At 32.7% G+C, this 15837-nt stretch overlaps 1 protein-coding gene across 1 annotated transcript in view; it reads left to right on the forward strand.

The window, feature by feature from the left end:
• LOC109607584 (epithelial discoidin domain-containing receptor 1-like) overlaps nt 1-15837 on the forward strand; it is a 101608-nt gene that overhangs the window by 83672 nt on the left and 2099 nt on the right. The window contains exons 6-9 of the mRNA XM_049963014.1: nt 14046-15255; nt 15308-15456; nt 15512-15634; nt 15689-15798. Of these exons, the coding sequence (XP_049818971.1) occupies nt 14046-15255; nt 15308-15456; nt 15512-15634; nt 15689-15798 (1592 nt within the window). The remainder of the gene's footprint in view (nt 1-14045; nt 15256-15307; nt 15457-15511; nt 15635-15688; nt 15799-15837) is intronic.

Genomic DNA, 15837 nt, shown 5'->3' on the forward strand with positions numbered 1-15837 from the left:
AAGGTTGTTAATAACGAGAGTAATTATATTGTTAATTAAAAATTCATTCATTTGAATTTAATGTAAGAAACCGACATTACTTTCCGGTGATATATAAAACTATAAAAATAAATTTTTATTAATGAAAATTACACAGGTTTACAAATTTATATAAAAAAATGAGTGGAAAAAGGAGGATGTTTTTTAAGTAATGTGTGTGCGCAGAATTCAAATTTACAGCCAAAATTGTGTTAACAGGTCTAGTTCTTTATATCTCGCACGCAAAGAACAAAGTACTCTCCTGAAAAACAAAACTATTATATTCTACTCCCACAACTGCATAGGTCTTTCTACAAATCTTGTCAAGGCTCTGAATAAAGATAGTGCTGCTTTTAAACATTTGTTAGTTGTTTTCGCTAAAAAAATTTTGGTTCTTAGATCAGACAGTTTTTGAATGATGAACATTTTTCACAATGTTTATTGGAGAAAGAATCTGCAGCCTGGCAGTCTGTCAAAAGCATGGTAGATGGTTTTCTTGGAAACAAGAAAAGTGATAACTACAGACAAATTGTTAATGAATTATTGAAAAATTATTGTGAATTAGGTGAATGGATGTCACTCAAAATGCATTTTTTGCCTTCACACTTGGACTTTTTCCTATAAAACCAATGAACAAGGAGTTCAAAGCTCAGCTATTCCCAGTTGAAATTACCTTTATTTGTGAATAAATTTATTAAAAACATACGAAAACATTGATATTTTATATTTCACAAATCTGACCTGATTGAATGTTTTATGTAATATTAATATCAAAAAACATTTTAATAGCCAAACGTCAAAATATAAAAGGAAAATAAAAATAAATACAAAAAATATATACAGTTGGAAGAATGTATAAATATAAAGTAATAAAAAGAAGAACGGAAAGGTTATAAATAAAATAAAAAATAAATAAAACGTAACATAATTAGCAGATTATAAATGTTATTCTTAATTTACCAAAGTCCAAAAATGTTTATCTCGTCATTTAATCCGGTTGCAATAACCCGTTCGTGAAACCCGCATCGCCGAAAATGAAATCCTTAAACACTCCGTGGGATATTTAAATGGCAAATTCGTTCCCCGCGGCCGGAAACTCATTAACCGATGCGTCACCTTATTTAATATGAATTTTGCAAATTATTTTGATGGCTCTCGTACCGATTACTGCCTTCGTCCCGTCGTTGAATTTAATTTTGAAACTATTCTGAATTGCAAGATCGATTTGCATATCTGCGCGACCTCTGCCCCAGTTCACAACTTCCATCGGGGTCCGATATAAATCTTCGCGAATGAAAGGACGAGAATTGAGTGCCTTTTGTTCCAAATATGTTCATAATCAGCGTGTACTCGGCAATCTTTAAGCGATATCGATTGGATCGTAGATTGAATGCCGCAGGCAGAAATAATAAGTCGATTGTCGGGAACGTTTCGCAATTCCGTGGCCGTTTTTGCATAATCGATTGAAAAATATAAATTCGTTGCCGTGTCGAATTAAATTGTGGAAGGTTTCGACAACTTTTCAGACAAGGACAATTTACATGGGGGACACCGCGTCCCGGACCTTCGGTGCTTATTCCATAAATCGGTCGGTTTTGGACGTAAGCCACCACCCAAATTAAATCTTAAAGCAAGACACCCGATCCAGTTTGGAAGTCAAGTGTAAAATTTATATACACATTACGGTAATGGCCGATTTAAGACACCGATGCGATACATAAATTCACATCGTAAAACAATGGATCACCTGAAAGAGCCCGAAGGAGTGTCTGGCAAATAGCACGTATCGTAATTGTTTATTTCAATTACCTTCTGGACTAAAATTAATTTATTACCATGTCATTAGGCTGAACGTTCCATAACGATGCGGTTTGTTCTGTAGAAGCGCTTAATCATGGCTGGCGCCTCACCGGAAGACCACAATTGTGTGTGTAATAGATTCGAAAAAATCCGACATCAGACACATGTGTCACAATATTTCAATTGGCTTAAATTACGATGGTTTACATCTCACGATTTTCATCTCATCTTATGATTTTCCTATTAATTTTGGCCCATTAAACATGGAAATTATTCAAATAATATATATTTTTTAATTTCCGAAGTCGCTTTGACATTTTTGAGTATAAGTCAAGATCTAAATGACCGATTTGGTTAAACAAACATTTAATTTAAAGATAAAGGAATATTCTGCAACTTTCATTTATGTATTTTGAGATTGGTCCATTAATTCAGATGACAACAATTTTAATAATTTGATACAGATAAAAATAAATCGATTTTTCTTTGAATTTTATTACGTGAAGATGACAACTTTACCAACTACGAAAAATGAAAATGAACGACAAATTATGAAGTTAAGAATTTTACAGTGGTAAATTAAAATACAACTTATTTATTTAAATTTTATGTCTTTCATTTGTTAGTGAAAATGTTTCCTACGTTCATCATTCACATCGCCCAAATTGACCGGAGAAAAGTTCAAGTGTAAATGGAGTTAATACATTTTCAATAACATTTGTACATTTGCAACAAAAAATTAAAATTAATAAAATTTATGACATTAAATAGAAAAAAATGAGATATTAAGAGAAGAACTATCTCTTTGCTTCATAATTATTCAGCAAATGCTCAACTATATTCTTACAGTTACAGTTACGACTATAAATATTTGTGATGTTTATCCAATCTCAAAGATAGTTTTCCAAATTCAGATCCGATAATTATTATCTCTCTGATTCCTTTCGATCAGGAAGACCAACGACATTAGACAAAGACATGCTAAGGACAGAAGTGGAAGCAAATCCATGTCAAAAAATTGAAGATCTGTCGAATACCCTTAACACCCGTAACCAACCTTGGTGGACTTTCCAGGAACACTTACAACAGATTCGAAAAATATGCAGAGAAGGTGTTTGGGTTCCTTATTATCCGTCCGAAGAGAACAAAGCCAACCAATACATATTGCTTCAACGGTGCCATTTAGAACGGCTTTTTGAGGGTGATTATATTACTGATTAAATATAAAGACTTATTTGTTAAATTTAATATAAAAAGTGACATTTTTTATTTTTGATTTCAATTATATTTTCATTTTTATATCAACCATTGTGACTGAATGTTTAATAAATTGTAGTAATTTCACTCATTTCCATAATTAATAGCACATTAAAACGAATTTTTGTGTTTCACATAAAATTACAGTTATTACACATCAAGATAACCACATTGACAAAACTGACAGCCTAGCATTAAGCCCGAAAGGGCGTCTAACCGAAATTCCACATTTCTGCCAACTCTCTCACTGAAATTAACATTTTTTAAATATTCGAGTTTCGTTATAAATCGAGTGTATTAATAACACGTACCGAATTATGGATCTTAATGACGATAACGCCGAAAAAAAAAGGAGAAATAAATACGACACGTAGCTGATCTCGGTCTGAGATAAGCCCACGTATTTTAATATACAGAAACCCAACCGACAAAAAGACATATGCCGTTTTTTCAAGCTTATTAACTCCGTACATCTGATAGTTGCGAATGTTGCGTGCAAAATTCCAGAAAACAAAATAATTTACATAAAAAATGTCGTGCGGTTTACGCTTACAAATGTGGGGTATTTCATTTCGAAACGAATTAGCGATACGTTTAATCGGGATTTCGTGGAAACGGTTTTCTAGATTGGATCGAAGATACAGGGAACATATTTATATAATAAAACAGCCTTAATTCATGCTAATGTTCGTATTTGTTTCGTCAACATGAAACGAGGAGTACGTGTTGCAATCGTTCGGGTGTTAAATGAACGTTAACGCGACGTCGTTCGGCGTCCCGACGGAATTTTGTTGCGGTCGCGAGGGCAATAGTTTACACAAAACTAAAAGGTGTGGTGGTCGTGAGGTAAACAAGGGCCCATTAACGGGCACAAAAATCAATAGTGGGGCCCTCGCGTGACACACCAATAATAAATGAACTGAAAACGGTCGGCTTTTTCATATTCAACACTTAATCATCGAGAAAAACTATGATCATTTTTAGCGGACACACAAAACCCGATCTAGCCGGGAATTATTCAACGCTCCGGGGCACGGCCGATAATTAACTCCGGAAAGTTGATTCGAGAGGCCAGTTCTGAATTGATCGATTTTGCACCTCTGAATTATTGATCGGTCCGACAGATAATCCATTGGAACGTCGGCTACACGACGTTTTAAATATTCAACGGCTCAGTTACAGGTCCCCATCGTCGGCTAGGAATGTGTCCGGGGTTCTTTGATCCGCGAAATTCGGGAAGCAGGTTTTTAATTTTTAATAAAATAATGTAACGTTGGTTAAATAAAGAATGGTAGAAATGTTGCGGAGGGTTATTGGTTTTGTTCTTATCCCTTTATTATTTATTTAAGAAAGACAAAAAACATCTGCACTTGACATGTCACTTGACTACTTGAAGACATATTTGGAGGAGGATATGAAAAACTTTTTTGAATATCTTAAAAATTAAGAAGCCATTATTATTATTATGCAGGGGTTCGTTATTTAACATTAACTTTATACATCTGAAAACGTCAACAACTTTGTTATGTTCAATGGAACAGTAGTGAATACTAACAAAAATAATGACATTTATTTGTATCTAACAATTAATTGCAATTTTAATAATTAATTATTTAATATTAATTATTATTGATATTAATTTATTATTACAATTTTTTCTTTTTAATTTAAATCAAACATTTCATAATTTTTTTATTTTAAATTAAATATTTTATTTTTTATTTATTTTTTTTTTTTTTTTTTTTTCATTTTAAAATAAATAATTTATTTCATTTTTAATTTAAATTGAATATTTTATTTTTTTAAATTTAAATTAAATATTTTTATTCTTTTAATAATAAATATTTTTTATTTAAATTTTTGAATTTTTTTTATTTTTAAATTAAATATTTTATTTTTTTATTTGAATTAAATATTTAATTACTTTATTTACCCTATATATTTGATGGTATATGTACGCCAGTGGATTTTAAAATATGTTTATGAAAATTTGTATCTAACAATATTTTATTCTTTATTTTAAATTAATATTTTATTTATTATTTTTTTTTTTAATTTAATTTAAATAATTTATTATTTTTATTTTAAATTAAAATTTTATTTTTTTTATTTTAAAGTAATATTTTATTTTTTTTTTTAATTTAAATCTAATATTTAATTTTTTTAATTTTATATTTTACTTATTTTTTTCATTTCAAATTAAACATTTTAATTTAAATTAAATATATATTTTTTTAATTTTAAATTAAATATTTTAATTTTTTTAACTTTAAATCAAATATTTATTTATTAATATTATTTTTTTAATTTAAATTAAATATTTTATTTTTATATATATTTTATAATTTTTAATTTTAAATTGAATATTTTATTGATTTTTTTTCTTAATTCTAAATTAAAAATTTTATTTTATTTTATTTTTTTTTAATTTTAGATTTTATTTATTTTTTTAATTTCAAATTAAACATTTTATTATAAATTAAATATATATTTGTTTAATTTTAAATTAAATATTTTAATTTTTTGACTTTAAATCAAATATTTAATTATTAATATTAAATTCATTAATTTAAATTAAATATTTTATTATTATTATTTTAATTTTAAATTAAATATTTTAATTTTATGATTTAAATTAAATATTTTATTTATTTTTAATTTTAAATCAAATATTTTGAAATTTTTATAATTTTAAATTAAAAAATACTCGTATAAGTCTAGAATTCTTGTCAGAATGTGTGTGATAATTAAAAAAATATGGTTTGTTCCCTTATAATGTTATAAATAATAGAGAAGTTATATTAAAATGAATAACTTGGCACCAAATACAAAATATGTGTTTTTAACGTAAAGAAAAGTTATACAAATGATGTAGGTTAGTTAAATGTTTACTCTTATGCACTTCATAAGCAGTTGAAAATTCCTAAGATAAACCCGCTGCTTAATTTTCATGGAAATCGTTAACAAAACATTTCTGAAACTTAAAAAGCATTGAACGACTCTCGAAAAGGAAAATGCGAGTTTTTTTTTTCACCAACATAAATCGATGAATCTCGAGGTAATTTATGCCCTCGCGCCACAGTTAAAACCCACAATTCTCGGCGAAATATTTCGTATTTCCACGAGCTTAATAATAAAAAGTGTGCCACTGGAAAAGCCGAACGAAATACTTTATTCTACTCGCAAGTATTTTATCCGTCCGAACGATTTGCACAATGACTTACAATCTCCGTGTTATCCAATCGAGGAATTTCGCTGCCAAGCACAATGAATTTTTTCGTACCGGTCCCAACGACACAAACAGCTTAATAATGTGTTAATTAAAACTTCTGGTACGGTTGTAATTAAATAGTTGAGATTGTGAAAAGCGACGGGGGCCGTTATTTTCGTAGGAAATTTATTAAAACCGTGTTCTATTAATATCAATGCAATTAATAAACAGCTCGGGGACAGTCATCATTAATTCCTGCGGTTTACCGCAAATTCTTTTCGGCCGCTCATGCGTGTTTTTTGTTGTTTCGTAATTTCGTTAATTTATCGATCTTTGTGCGGTAACTTCGTTGTGGGAATGGTGTAATTGAAAGTGTCAAAAAAATAATTAACGACTCTCTATCTAATTTTATCGCCGTCGAATTCGATTCGTTAATAATTATTGGTATAAGTCCCGCTTAAAAATTGGTTTTAATAAAGTTATTATACATTCCGAGCAGCTAGTGAAATATTAATCTAATACTACAAAATCAATAAGCCACTGAAAGGCTTACATAAATCTTGCAAAGGACTTTCTTCACTCTAAAAAGCATTCTTTGTGTTTAGTTATTACTATTAGAAACTTCCTTTGTATTTAAAGCAATAAATTAAAAATTTATGTACCAATTACCTCTGATAGTTTATAATTTTCCCAATGCATTTCCGGGAAATCATTTGACGTCTAGCATAGAACCAATTCTTAGAACCAATCGACAGTACCACAACTGAGTAATGGTCCCTGCAGGAATCCAATTAATTAATTCATTTACCATATGTAAAATTTATATGGTAGGTTGTAAAATATACTCAAGCACAGTTATGCAAAGGATTCGAAAATCAATCTAACAGATATTTATGCCGCAGGTTCGTTTCAATGCTTTAATTACTGTGTACTCTTGTACATGACACATAATTAGCTTATAATTTCAAAATTTTTTGAACATGCGCAAGTTCCGAGAAAGTTACGGCTTTAGATGACCGTATAATAATGAAATGAAGACACTTAAAGAAAAAATGGACAGATATCAGCAGAATATACATTCCAAGGAAGATCAGCAGTTATTACATTGAAAGCTGTAGATTTGGAAACATTTTAAAAACAGGTAAAATATTGCTAATGCAGTATTTTAGTTGGAAGCTTGCAGCTAAGTTGGAAATAAGTTTAACGCTAATATCTATATTTGTCTTGAAAGCAGATAGTTCTCAGGGAAGAATGCCGTTTTAACGGAATCTCTAAGTTATATAGAAGCTAAGACATAAATTTTTGAAAATGAAATTGACTTCAAATGTCAAAAAATTCTCAAGTGGGCGGATTTGATCGAATTGGTCTCAAGTTTTCAACATAATCTTTATTTCTGAGGTACTTTGAAGGAAAAAATCGGCGTTCAAATCGGTTACCCACGCAGGTTCTATAATATACTTGAACACAGTTAGCAAAGAATTCCGAAATCAATCTAACAGATAGTTACGCCGCAGGTTCCAGTCAATGCTTTAATTACTGTTTACTCTTGTAACAGTACATGACACATAATCAGCTTTGATAGAAATTTGAAAATTTCATTTTTTCATCAAGCGGACCTCCCACCAAGCAGTAGTACACTCTATAATTACCTAATTTACTAATAATTAATGCCAACGATGAAAATACATGTGTGTGTGGTTTTTAATTTCATGCTTCTCAGCTTCAATTAGAAACAGCGGTTTCGCCAAAATATCAACGTGAACCATATTTGGTTAACCAGATTGTTCGTTTAGATTAACAAAGTTTTACACGTTCTTTTTTTATTAATTTCACTGAAGGCAACAACAATTATTATTTAATTACTAACAGTTATAAATACTTATTTTAATTGCAAAAAAAGGGAACTTTGTGACGGCGTAAAATTAAAAACGGAACGCAGATGTTCGAATCCGATTGGCCACATATATATTGGCCTGTTGCTGCCAATTTCCGTTGGTTTCGCAGAAACCGAGGAAGACGCCGACCGTTTTAATTAGTCGAAGGAGTTTTTCGCGAGATTTGCGATTACGAACCGTGGACGGTTTTATGTTAATGGCCGTGACTGAAGCCGACCTCCAATAATGAGGAAGTCCTTTTGAGATGTCATTCGGACGTCAGTCGATGGCGCCCACATACAGAGAGATCGCTTCTTATTAATGATTGTGTTTTTAATGGCCGATGATACGGAGGTTTATCTGAAACGGATAAGTTAAGATTGTGTTTGTGGTTTATCTTATCGCATATTGTGGAGGTTAATGGCGAAGGAAATTTCGTAATTAATATTTATTCCCACGGAATCTCTTAAGAAGAGAAAGCGGCACGAAAATTTATAAAAATGGATCAGTGTTGAATCTAATTTTGTTGTTAGAAACCTCCTGTGTAATAATGTTGTTGGAAATTATCGTGCTTTTGGTGTACACATTAATAATCGAATGATAATGAGGTGTAATCCACTTTTGTGTCAACCATAACGCCGATATCCTGAATGGGTTTAGCATAATTAATGCGCTTATATTGAATTAACAGTTACATAGCATAATTACCATTCCTTCTGGTAAATACAATTTAATTGATCGACGAAGGATTAAGGATCCACCCGTTTACTTCACACCTAATCATACTGATATTCTAAGATCGGTATCAATTAAACATGCAATTTATGGATAATTTATTGAATATAAAAATAAATTCATCATTTTTCGTTGAGGTAAAAACCAGAAGCAGTATTTCTTAGACTTAGTAATATCAAATTCTTGAAGTTAATAATTTTACAATAAAGAAACATCATTATCATTGTTTTCATAATTTTACAAGATTGGTAAAACTGCACTAATCACGATACACTGAAACTATATTGATTGGAAAAAGTAGTTATGATTGAAAATTTCCAAAATGAATTAAAATAAAAAATATTTACATAAAAAATTAACTACTGTACTAAGTACTAAATTTAAAAGATAAAATAAATTTTCCTTAAATTAAAAATAAAAAGTAGATTTTTTTAGACTTGGAGATACTAAATCAATCATTTTCTAAACGGTGGAAGTAGTTAATCACTGAAAATTCTTCCCACATTAACATTGTCCTTATGTTCAGTTATCAAAGTGTATACAAAAATTAACTCTTTTTGCTAATGAATTTAAAAGATGCTGTAATGTTTTATTAGTTAAAAGTTAAAAAAAAAGTAGTTTTTAGACTTAGTAATACTAAATTATGGAAGCCAATGATTTTACAATAAATAAACATGATTAAAGATCTATTTTATATTTTTGTATACTTGTATACAAAAGTAACTTTTTATAACATTTTCTTACAAGGTAAATAAAATTGCACTAATCAAGATACATTGAAAATGGCAGCTAAACTTGAGTCTATTGATCAAATTAAATCAACCATTTTCTGATTGTAATTAATCACCTAAAACTTCTCCCACTTTAACGTTGTTCTTATATTCAAATTACAAAATGCATTATAAAAAATGTATAAATAAATTAACTTGCCTTTTTGCTAATGAATTTAAAAGACAAAGATATAATTTTTCCTTGAGTTAAAAATAAAAGACTTAGACTTGATGCTAAATTCTGTAAGTTAATGATTTTACAATACACAAACAACATTACAGATCTATATTATAATTTTCTCATCATATTTTTATTTGTATAAAGAGTAACTTTCTATAACATCTTCGTAAAAGATAAATAAAACTGCACCAATGAAGAAGACACTGAAAATGGCAGCTAAACTTGAGTCGATTTATCAAATTGATGAATTGATTTAATAATCAACCATTTTCTAAATGGTGGAAGTAATCAATCACTAAAAACTTCTCCTATTTGAACATTTAACATTGTTCTTATGTTCAATTTACAAAATATAATAAAAAATAATAACTTGTGTATTGATGATTAATTTAAAAGATAAAATTATAAAATTTTCTTCTGTTAAAAGTAAAAAGTTATTTTTTAAACTTGTTGCTACTAAATTCTGGAAGTGATCGATTTTACAATAAACAAACAACAACAGACCTATCTTATAATATCTTACAAGATATGTCAAATTACATCAATCCAGATACACTGAAAAAGGCAGCTAAACTTGAGTTGTTTCACCAAATTAAATCTGAAACTTTTCCCCACAACATTGTCTTTATGTTCAACTTATAAAATGCATTAAAATAAAAAATGTATAAAAAATTAAGTGTTGTCTTTGGTAGTGGATTTAAGAGATAAAACTATCATTTTTCTTTGAGTTAAAAATAACAAGCAGTTATTTTTTAGAACAGGTGATATCAAATTCTTAAAGTCATTGATCTCAACAAACAAACCACATTAAAGATCTCTGTTATAATTTTTTTCATCGTTTTACATTTGTATAATAGGATAGCTTTTTTATAACCGATTTACCATTATAACATCCTCTTACGAGGTACGTAAAACTGCTCCGTATCAACATAACGGCGTTCGCCATTATTATTCATAATGTACGAAAGATTACTTATCATAAATCCCATTAATCACGTTTCACCCGGTCATTCTTTTATAATATTTACATGGGACATTCAAATGACCATAAAAAAAATTAAAGTGCATTGAACTTAAAATTTTTCATTGTTCCTTTTAGTACGGCACTTTCACAATTTCCAAGGCGACCAAACGCAACGTGCACACCTAGTTGTGGCGATTTTTGCAATTGTGCTGAATGCGAAGATAATCCTTTTCAGGAATCGATCGGCGATAGAGTTGAAAATTACGAGTGACTTTTCAGTTTATTATACACGCAAATTAACGGCGGAGAAAACCGAACGGGAATCTGTTCCAAGATCTGTGGGTTAACCAATCTTTGAAAGTAACATTTGCACAACAATAATTAATCAAAAACCAATTTTATTAAAACGAATCGTACAATTAAATGAATTGATTTTGCCAAAAAGAGTCGTTTTCGTGACTCACACTCCCGCTACTTGGACCGGACAGGTAAATCCGGCATTGTCGCCTGGGTTGTCGTGGCGGTGGCGTTAGCACCACATCGAAATAATTAAATGGAAAGTGCGGGGTCGTAAATAGTGCACAACCCCCCTTGCGTCAATTCTGGTGGCGCCAGTGAATGTTCCTGCGTGAAGGTGCGTGACCCCAGGAACATTGGTCAAACCGACGTTGCACCCGACATTGGAGGAGTACGGAGTCACGTCCCTCTCCTGATGAGGGAGCGAAACGGCGACTTGTCGAAGGGGTTGCGTGACTGCGGAAAATTAGAATCCTCGCATGAGTTGTTCATAATGACCATGTAGGGGTCCGATAACAGCCAGCCAAGTCCTATGTGCCTTCTGCAGATCTGAGCCATGAAGGCTTGTTATAATATGCGAGGCAGATAAGGATAGGATGTTTTTTTTTTGCCATTTTATAAGTCCCCTGGTCTGCGAACGCGGCGAATGAAAATGTTATTGCTTAATCGAATATTAATGGAACATAATTATTTAACGTCAGCTCACGCAGTCCTTTGTTCTTGGATGATGTATGGATTCTTTTACACGATAATGGAGGCGAACGTTTGAATAAATACTTTAAACGCTTCGGATTACGGTCATTACTAGCCGGTTCTTTAATTATTTTTTCCTTGGCTTTTTCCAGTTCGCCGTGCAAAAACTCCTGTTGTTCTACTCGCATAAATTAAAAGCTTCACAGCGTATTGGAATAAATAACTTTATTGTACCACATTAACTTTACACTGAAAATGGCAGCTAATCGTAAGTCGTTTGGTCAAGTTAAATCAATCATTTTCTAAACAGGGAAGTCATGACTGAAAACTCCTCCCACTTTAGCCCTTTGGTTTTGTTCAATTTACAAAGTACATTAAAATAAAAAATATTTTAAAAAATTAGCTTCTCCCTTTAGCAGCGAATGGAAACTGTTACAGTCTGATAAATTATAGAGAATGCCCAACAAAAAAGTTACATAAATTACAAATCAATAATGAATGAGGACATTACGTGAAATTTATTGCCCCAGCGTTGGACATAATGCATTTAATGAACAAAATATGGAACATACATATTTAACAGTGTTAATAAATACGATGAATTATTTACATAAATAACCACTAAATCATTTTAAATTCTCCCAATTTGCTGTTACAGATAAACGGTGCACTCGACAAAATCCTGTCGCCGCATACAAATGGACTGAAAATGAAACATAATCGCCCTTTCTTTTCAACAAGTTCGTAATAACGGAATAGAGAAAAAAACATGATATTAAAAAAAACCCAAAGTAATATAATATGAACTCGTTAAAATAACATAATTCCGGAGGAGCTCTTTATTTGCAGTTCTAGAGTTTCATCCCACACGTTATGTGACTTAGTTTCATCGCTAATTGGACAGCCAGGACGTGCTCGTGCTCCCTGAACACCTAAGCAGGACCGTATCAAACCGACGTTTTTATACCTTCTACATATTTAAATTTTTGGTTACATACAAATAAAACTATATCAATAACCGTTAAAATTGTGGTGGAGGAGCCGTCAAAAGTAAAAGAGTAATTTCCTATTAAAATAAATGACAAAATTGAGTCCTCAGAGTATTTAATGAAGGGCGACATCTACCGCAAATCAAATTACCGCAGGTTAACTGCACGTTCGGTGGATGGCGCCACCGCACAAAAAACAACGAACCAGTGATTCACCCGAGGTGAACTTTTTATTCGACCGTTTCGATCGTGGAATTAGGCAAAAGTGCCCAAACTGCGAACCGAAGAACGTCGCCCCCAACCACCAATTTACATAAAATTACCTCCGGACGGTTAAAACCCCCCGAACACAATAAAACCGAATTAGCGTTGCATGCATTTTACGGCATAAAAGCTGCAATATTTGTATTCGAAAAACCTCCTCGCGTTCCGCCACGTAATAATACTCGACCGCACAACAATGAAACGAGACGAAAACCGCCGTGCGCATAATGCAAGAGGCCTACCGCCATGTCTCCGCGAGCAAACAATTAAACAAAAGACGAACAAAAGCGACCCCTCGCGAGCGTGTTAGGAATAATGAAACCGAAAAACGCGATTTGAACATGTCTTCTGTCTGCCGTGTCGGAGGTTTTGTTTTTTCTTTCTTCTAGTTTTCCTTTTTTTTCATTATTTGCGGGTGTGTGATCCCGCATAAGGTCTTTTATTACGGCGGGTGCAAAATGTACATGTAAGGGGGAAAATGATCATTGTGTTGGTAACGGGAACATTAATTGTAATTCAAAAGAATTTGATTTGAATTCAGCGGTTGTGGTACTGAAAGAAAAACGCTTCCGTCGCAGGAATTTGTCAACATTGTTTTCCTTGACCTTATTTCAGTTCTTCACGTTTTAATTAAAAGGGCATTAAAGGTAAAAAGTTGAGAGCCCACACATCCAAAAGTAGAACATTGTGTAATTGCACATTATAATGGTTCATTATTTTTTATGAGCGCAGGACAGTAATGAGGAATATATTCCATTTTCTTGTTTCTCTTATTAAATTATATAGCTTTAAAACTACAACTTCTATTACCTGTAATTATTTGTAATGTGTAATATACATATTTAAAATCAACAAATTTCCTTTGCTTTTCTAATAGGTAATTTCCCTTCACAATTATACAATTACACGCTATCTAAAAGAAACAGTACTTTTACTGTTCCACCATCCTCAAATTGAAAAAAAAGAAAGCCAATGATGTAATATTGTTTCAGGTCATTGACGGAAATGTTAACCCGTACCTTCCATCTAAACGTGAGTTGGATCCTCCATTCTGGGCGAGCAAAGTCCGTTTCTACCCCTACAGCAGCCACAAAAGAACGGTATGCATGCGCGTGGAACTCTACGGCTGTCGTTGGACGGACGGCATCGTCAGCTACACAATGCTCCAAGGTGACAAACGTGGCTCCAACTGGAAGTTCTACGACTTCGGTTACGACGGTGAATGGGACGGCAACGAGTTGAAGCACGGATTGGGTCAATTAATCGATGGAAAGTTCGGACACGACGACTTCAAGACTGACTTCCACAACGACGCCCAACGGTGGGTCGGCTGGAAAAACGACACCAGGCACAACAAACCGATAGAAATAAAATTTGAGTTTGACAGAATAAGAGAGTTTTCAGCCGTACATATCTACTGCAACAATCAATTCACTAAAGACGTGCAGGTCTTCGCTTTGGCCAAGGTCATGTTCAGTATCGGCGGCAGACGTTTCAACAAAGGCGAGCCCATCACCTACGAATACATACAGGACCGCATCTTCGAAGTGGCCAGGAACATCACCATCAAACTCCATCACCGCGTGGGAAAGTATGTGAAACTCCAGTTCCATTTCGCATCGAAATGGCTGTTGATAAGCGAGGTTTCCTTCGACTCGGTCATTGCCCACGGCAATTTCACCCCGGAGCCGGAACCCACCACGGCTCCACACGTCAAGACCCAACAAGGTGACAGACACGAGCACAAAATTGAGATCCCAGTACCCAGTGAGATCAACGAACCGGCCACCATTGCGATTATATTAATCGGATTGGCTTTGGTGATTTTGCTGCTGGGTGGTATCATTTTAATTATATATCGCTTCCGAAATAGAAAATTCTTCCGCAGCCCCAACTCCTCGAACATTAGATTCCCAACAAACACCTTGCCACACATGCAAGCCGATTCGGTGTACGGTATGAGCGAAAAGGGAAGCTCGATTGAGGCCTACGGGGTGACCGAAATAGATGAGTATAGGAGATCTCACGGGACGGTTAAATCCAGCCTGAGGTCCACTTTACCACTGCCTCATCCGATGTCGGAGAATAACGAATATCAAGAACCATATCAAGCGATGAAATATGCCCCTTACTACAGTTATAGCTCCGTCGTTATGCAAATGCAAGATGTATTGCCCAGCAGTATTAAAAAGTGTTCCCAAGGTACTTTTTACTAAAAAATTATTACAAAATAAACCAAATGAAATATTTTCAGATAACTATGACTATGCTGTTCCGGAAGCAGGAACGTTACCACTTCTCGGAACAGACAACACACTTCCTATGAATCGGAATAGACTAAGTAGCATATCCTCCAGAGGCCCCAGATTATCCCTCAGAAGTTGTCCTAGTGATGGAAAAAGAGTAAGTTGTCAATTTCAACTATTAGCCTCAAAATTGTCATTTGAATTGTTTTTAGTCACCTACACAACAGGAAGCACTAGCTGCATTAAAAAAGAGATTAGAAGAAACCACTCCAACAGAGTTCCCCAGACATAGACTTAGAATGCTTTCCAAGCTTTCTGAAGGTGCTTTTGGAACTGTAAGTTCATTTTACCATCATATATCATGTTTCTCATTTTATTGTTGTCTTCAGGTGTACATAGCCGAAGCTGACGGTATTTCGGAATACTCTTCAACCCTGTCGTTAGGAACTAGATTAGTAGCTATTAAATTTTTAGGTGAAGATGCTAGTGATAAAGAAAAGTAAGAACAAATATGAGAAAAATTAAAGTGATCATAACA

The sequence above is a fragment of the Aethina tumida genome, chromosome 2, assembly GCF_024364675.1.
Source record: "Aethina tumida isolate Nest 87 chromosome 2, icAetTumi1.1, whole genome shotgun sequence".
NCBI lineage: Eukaryota > Metazoa > Arthropoda > Insecta > Coleoptera > Nitidulidae > Aethina > Aethina tumida.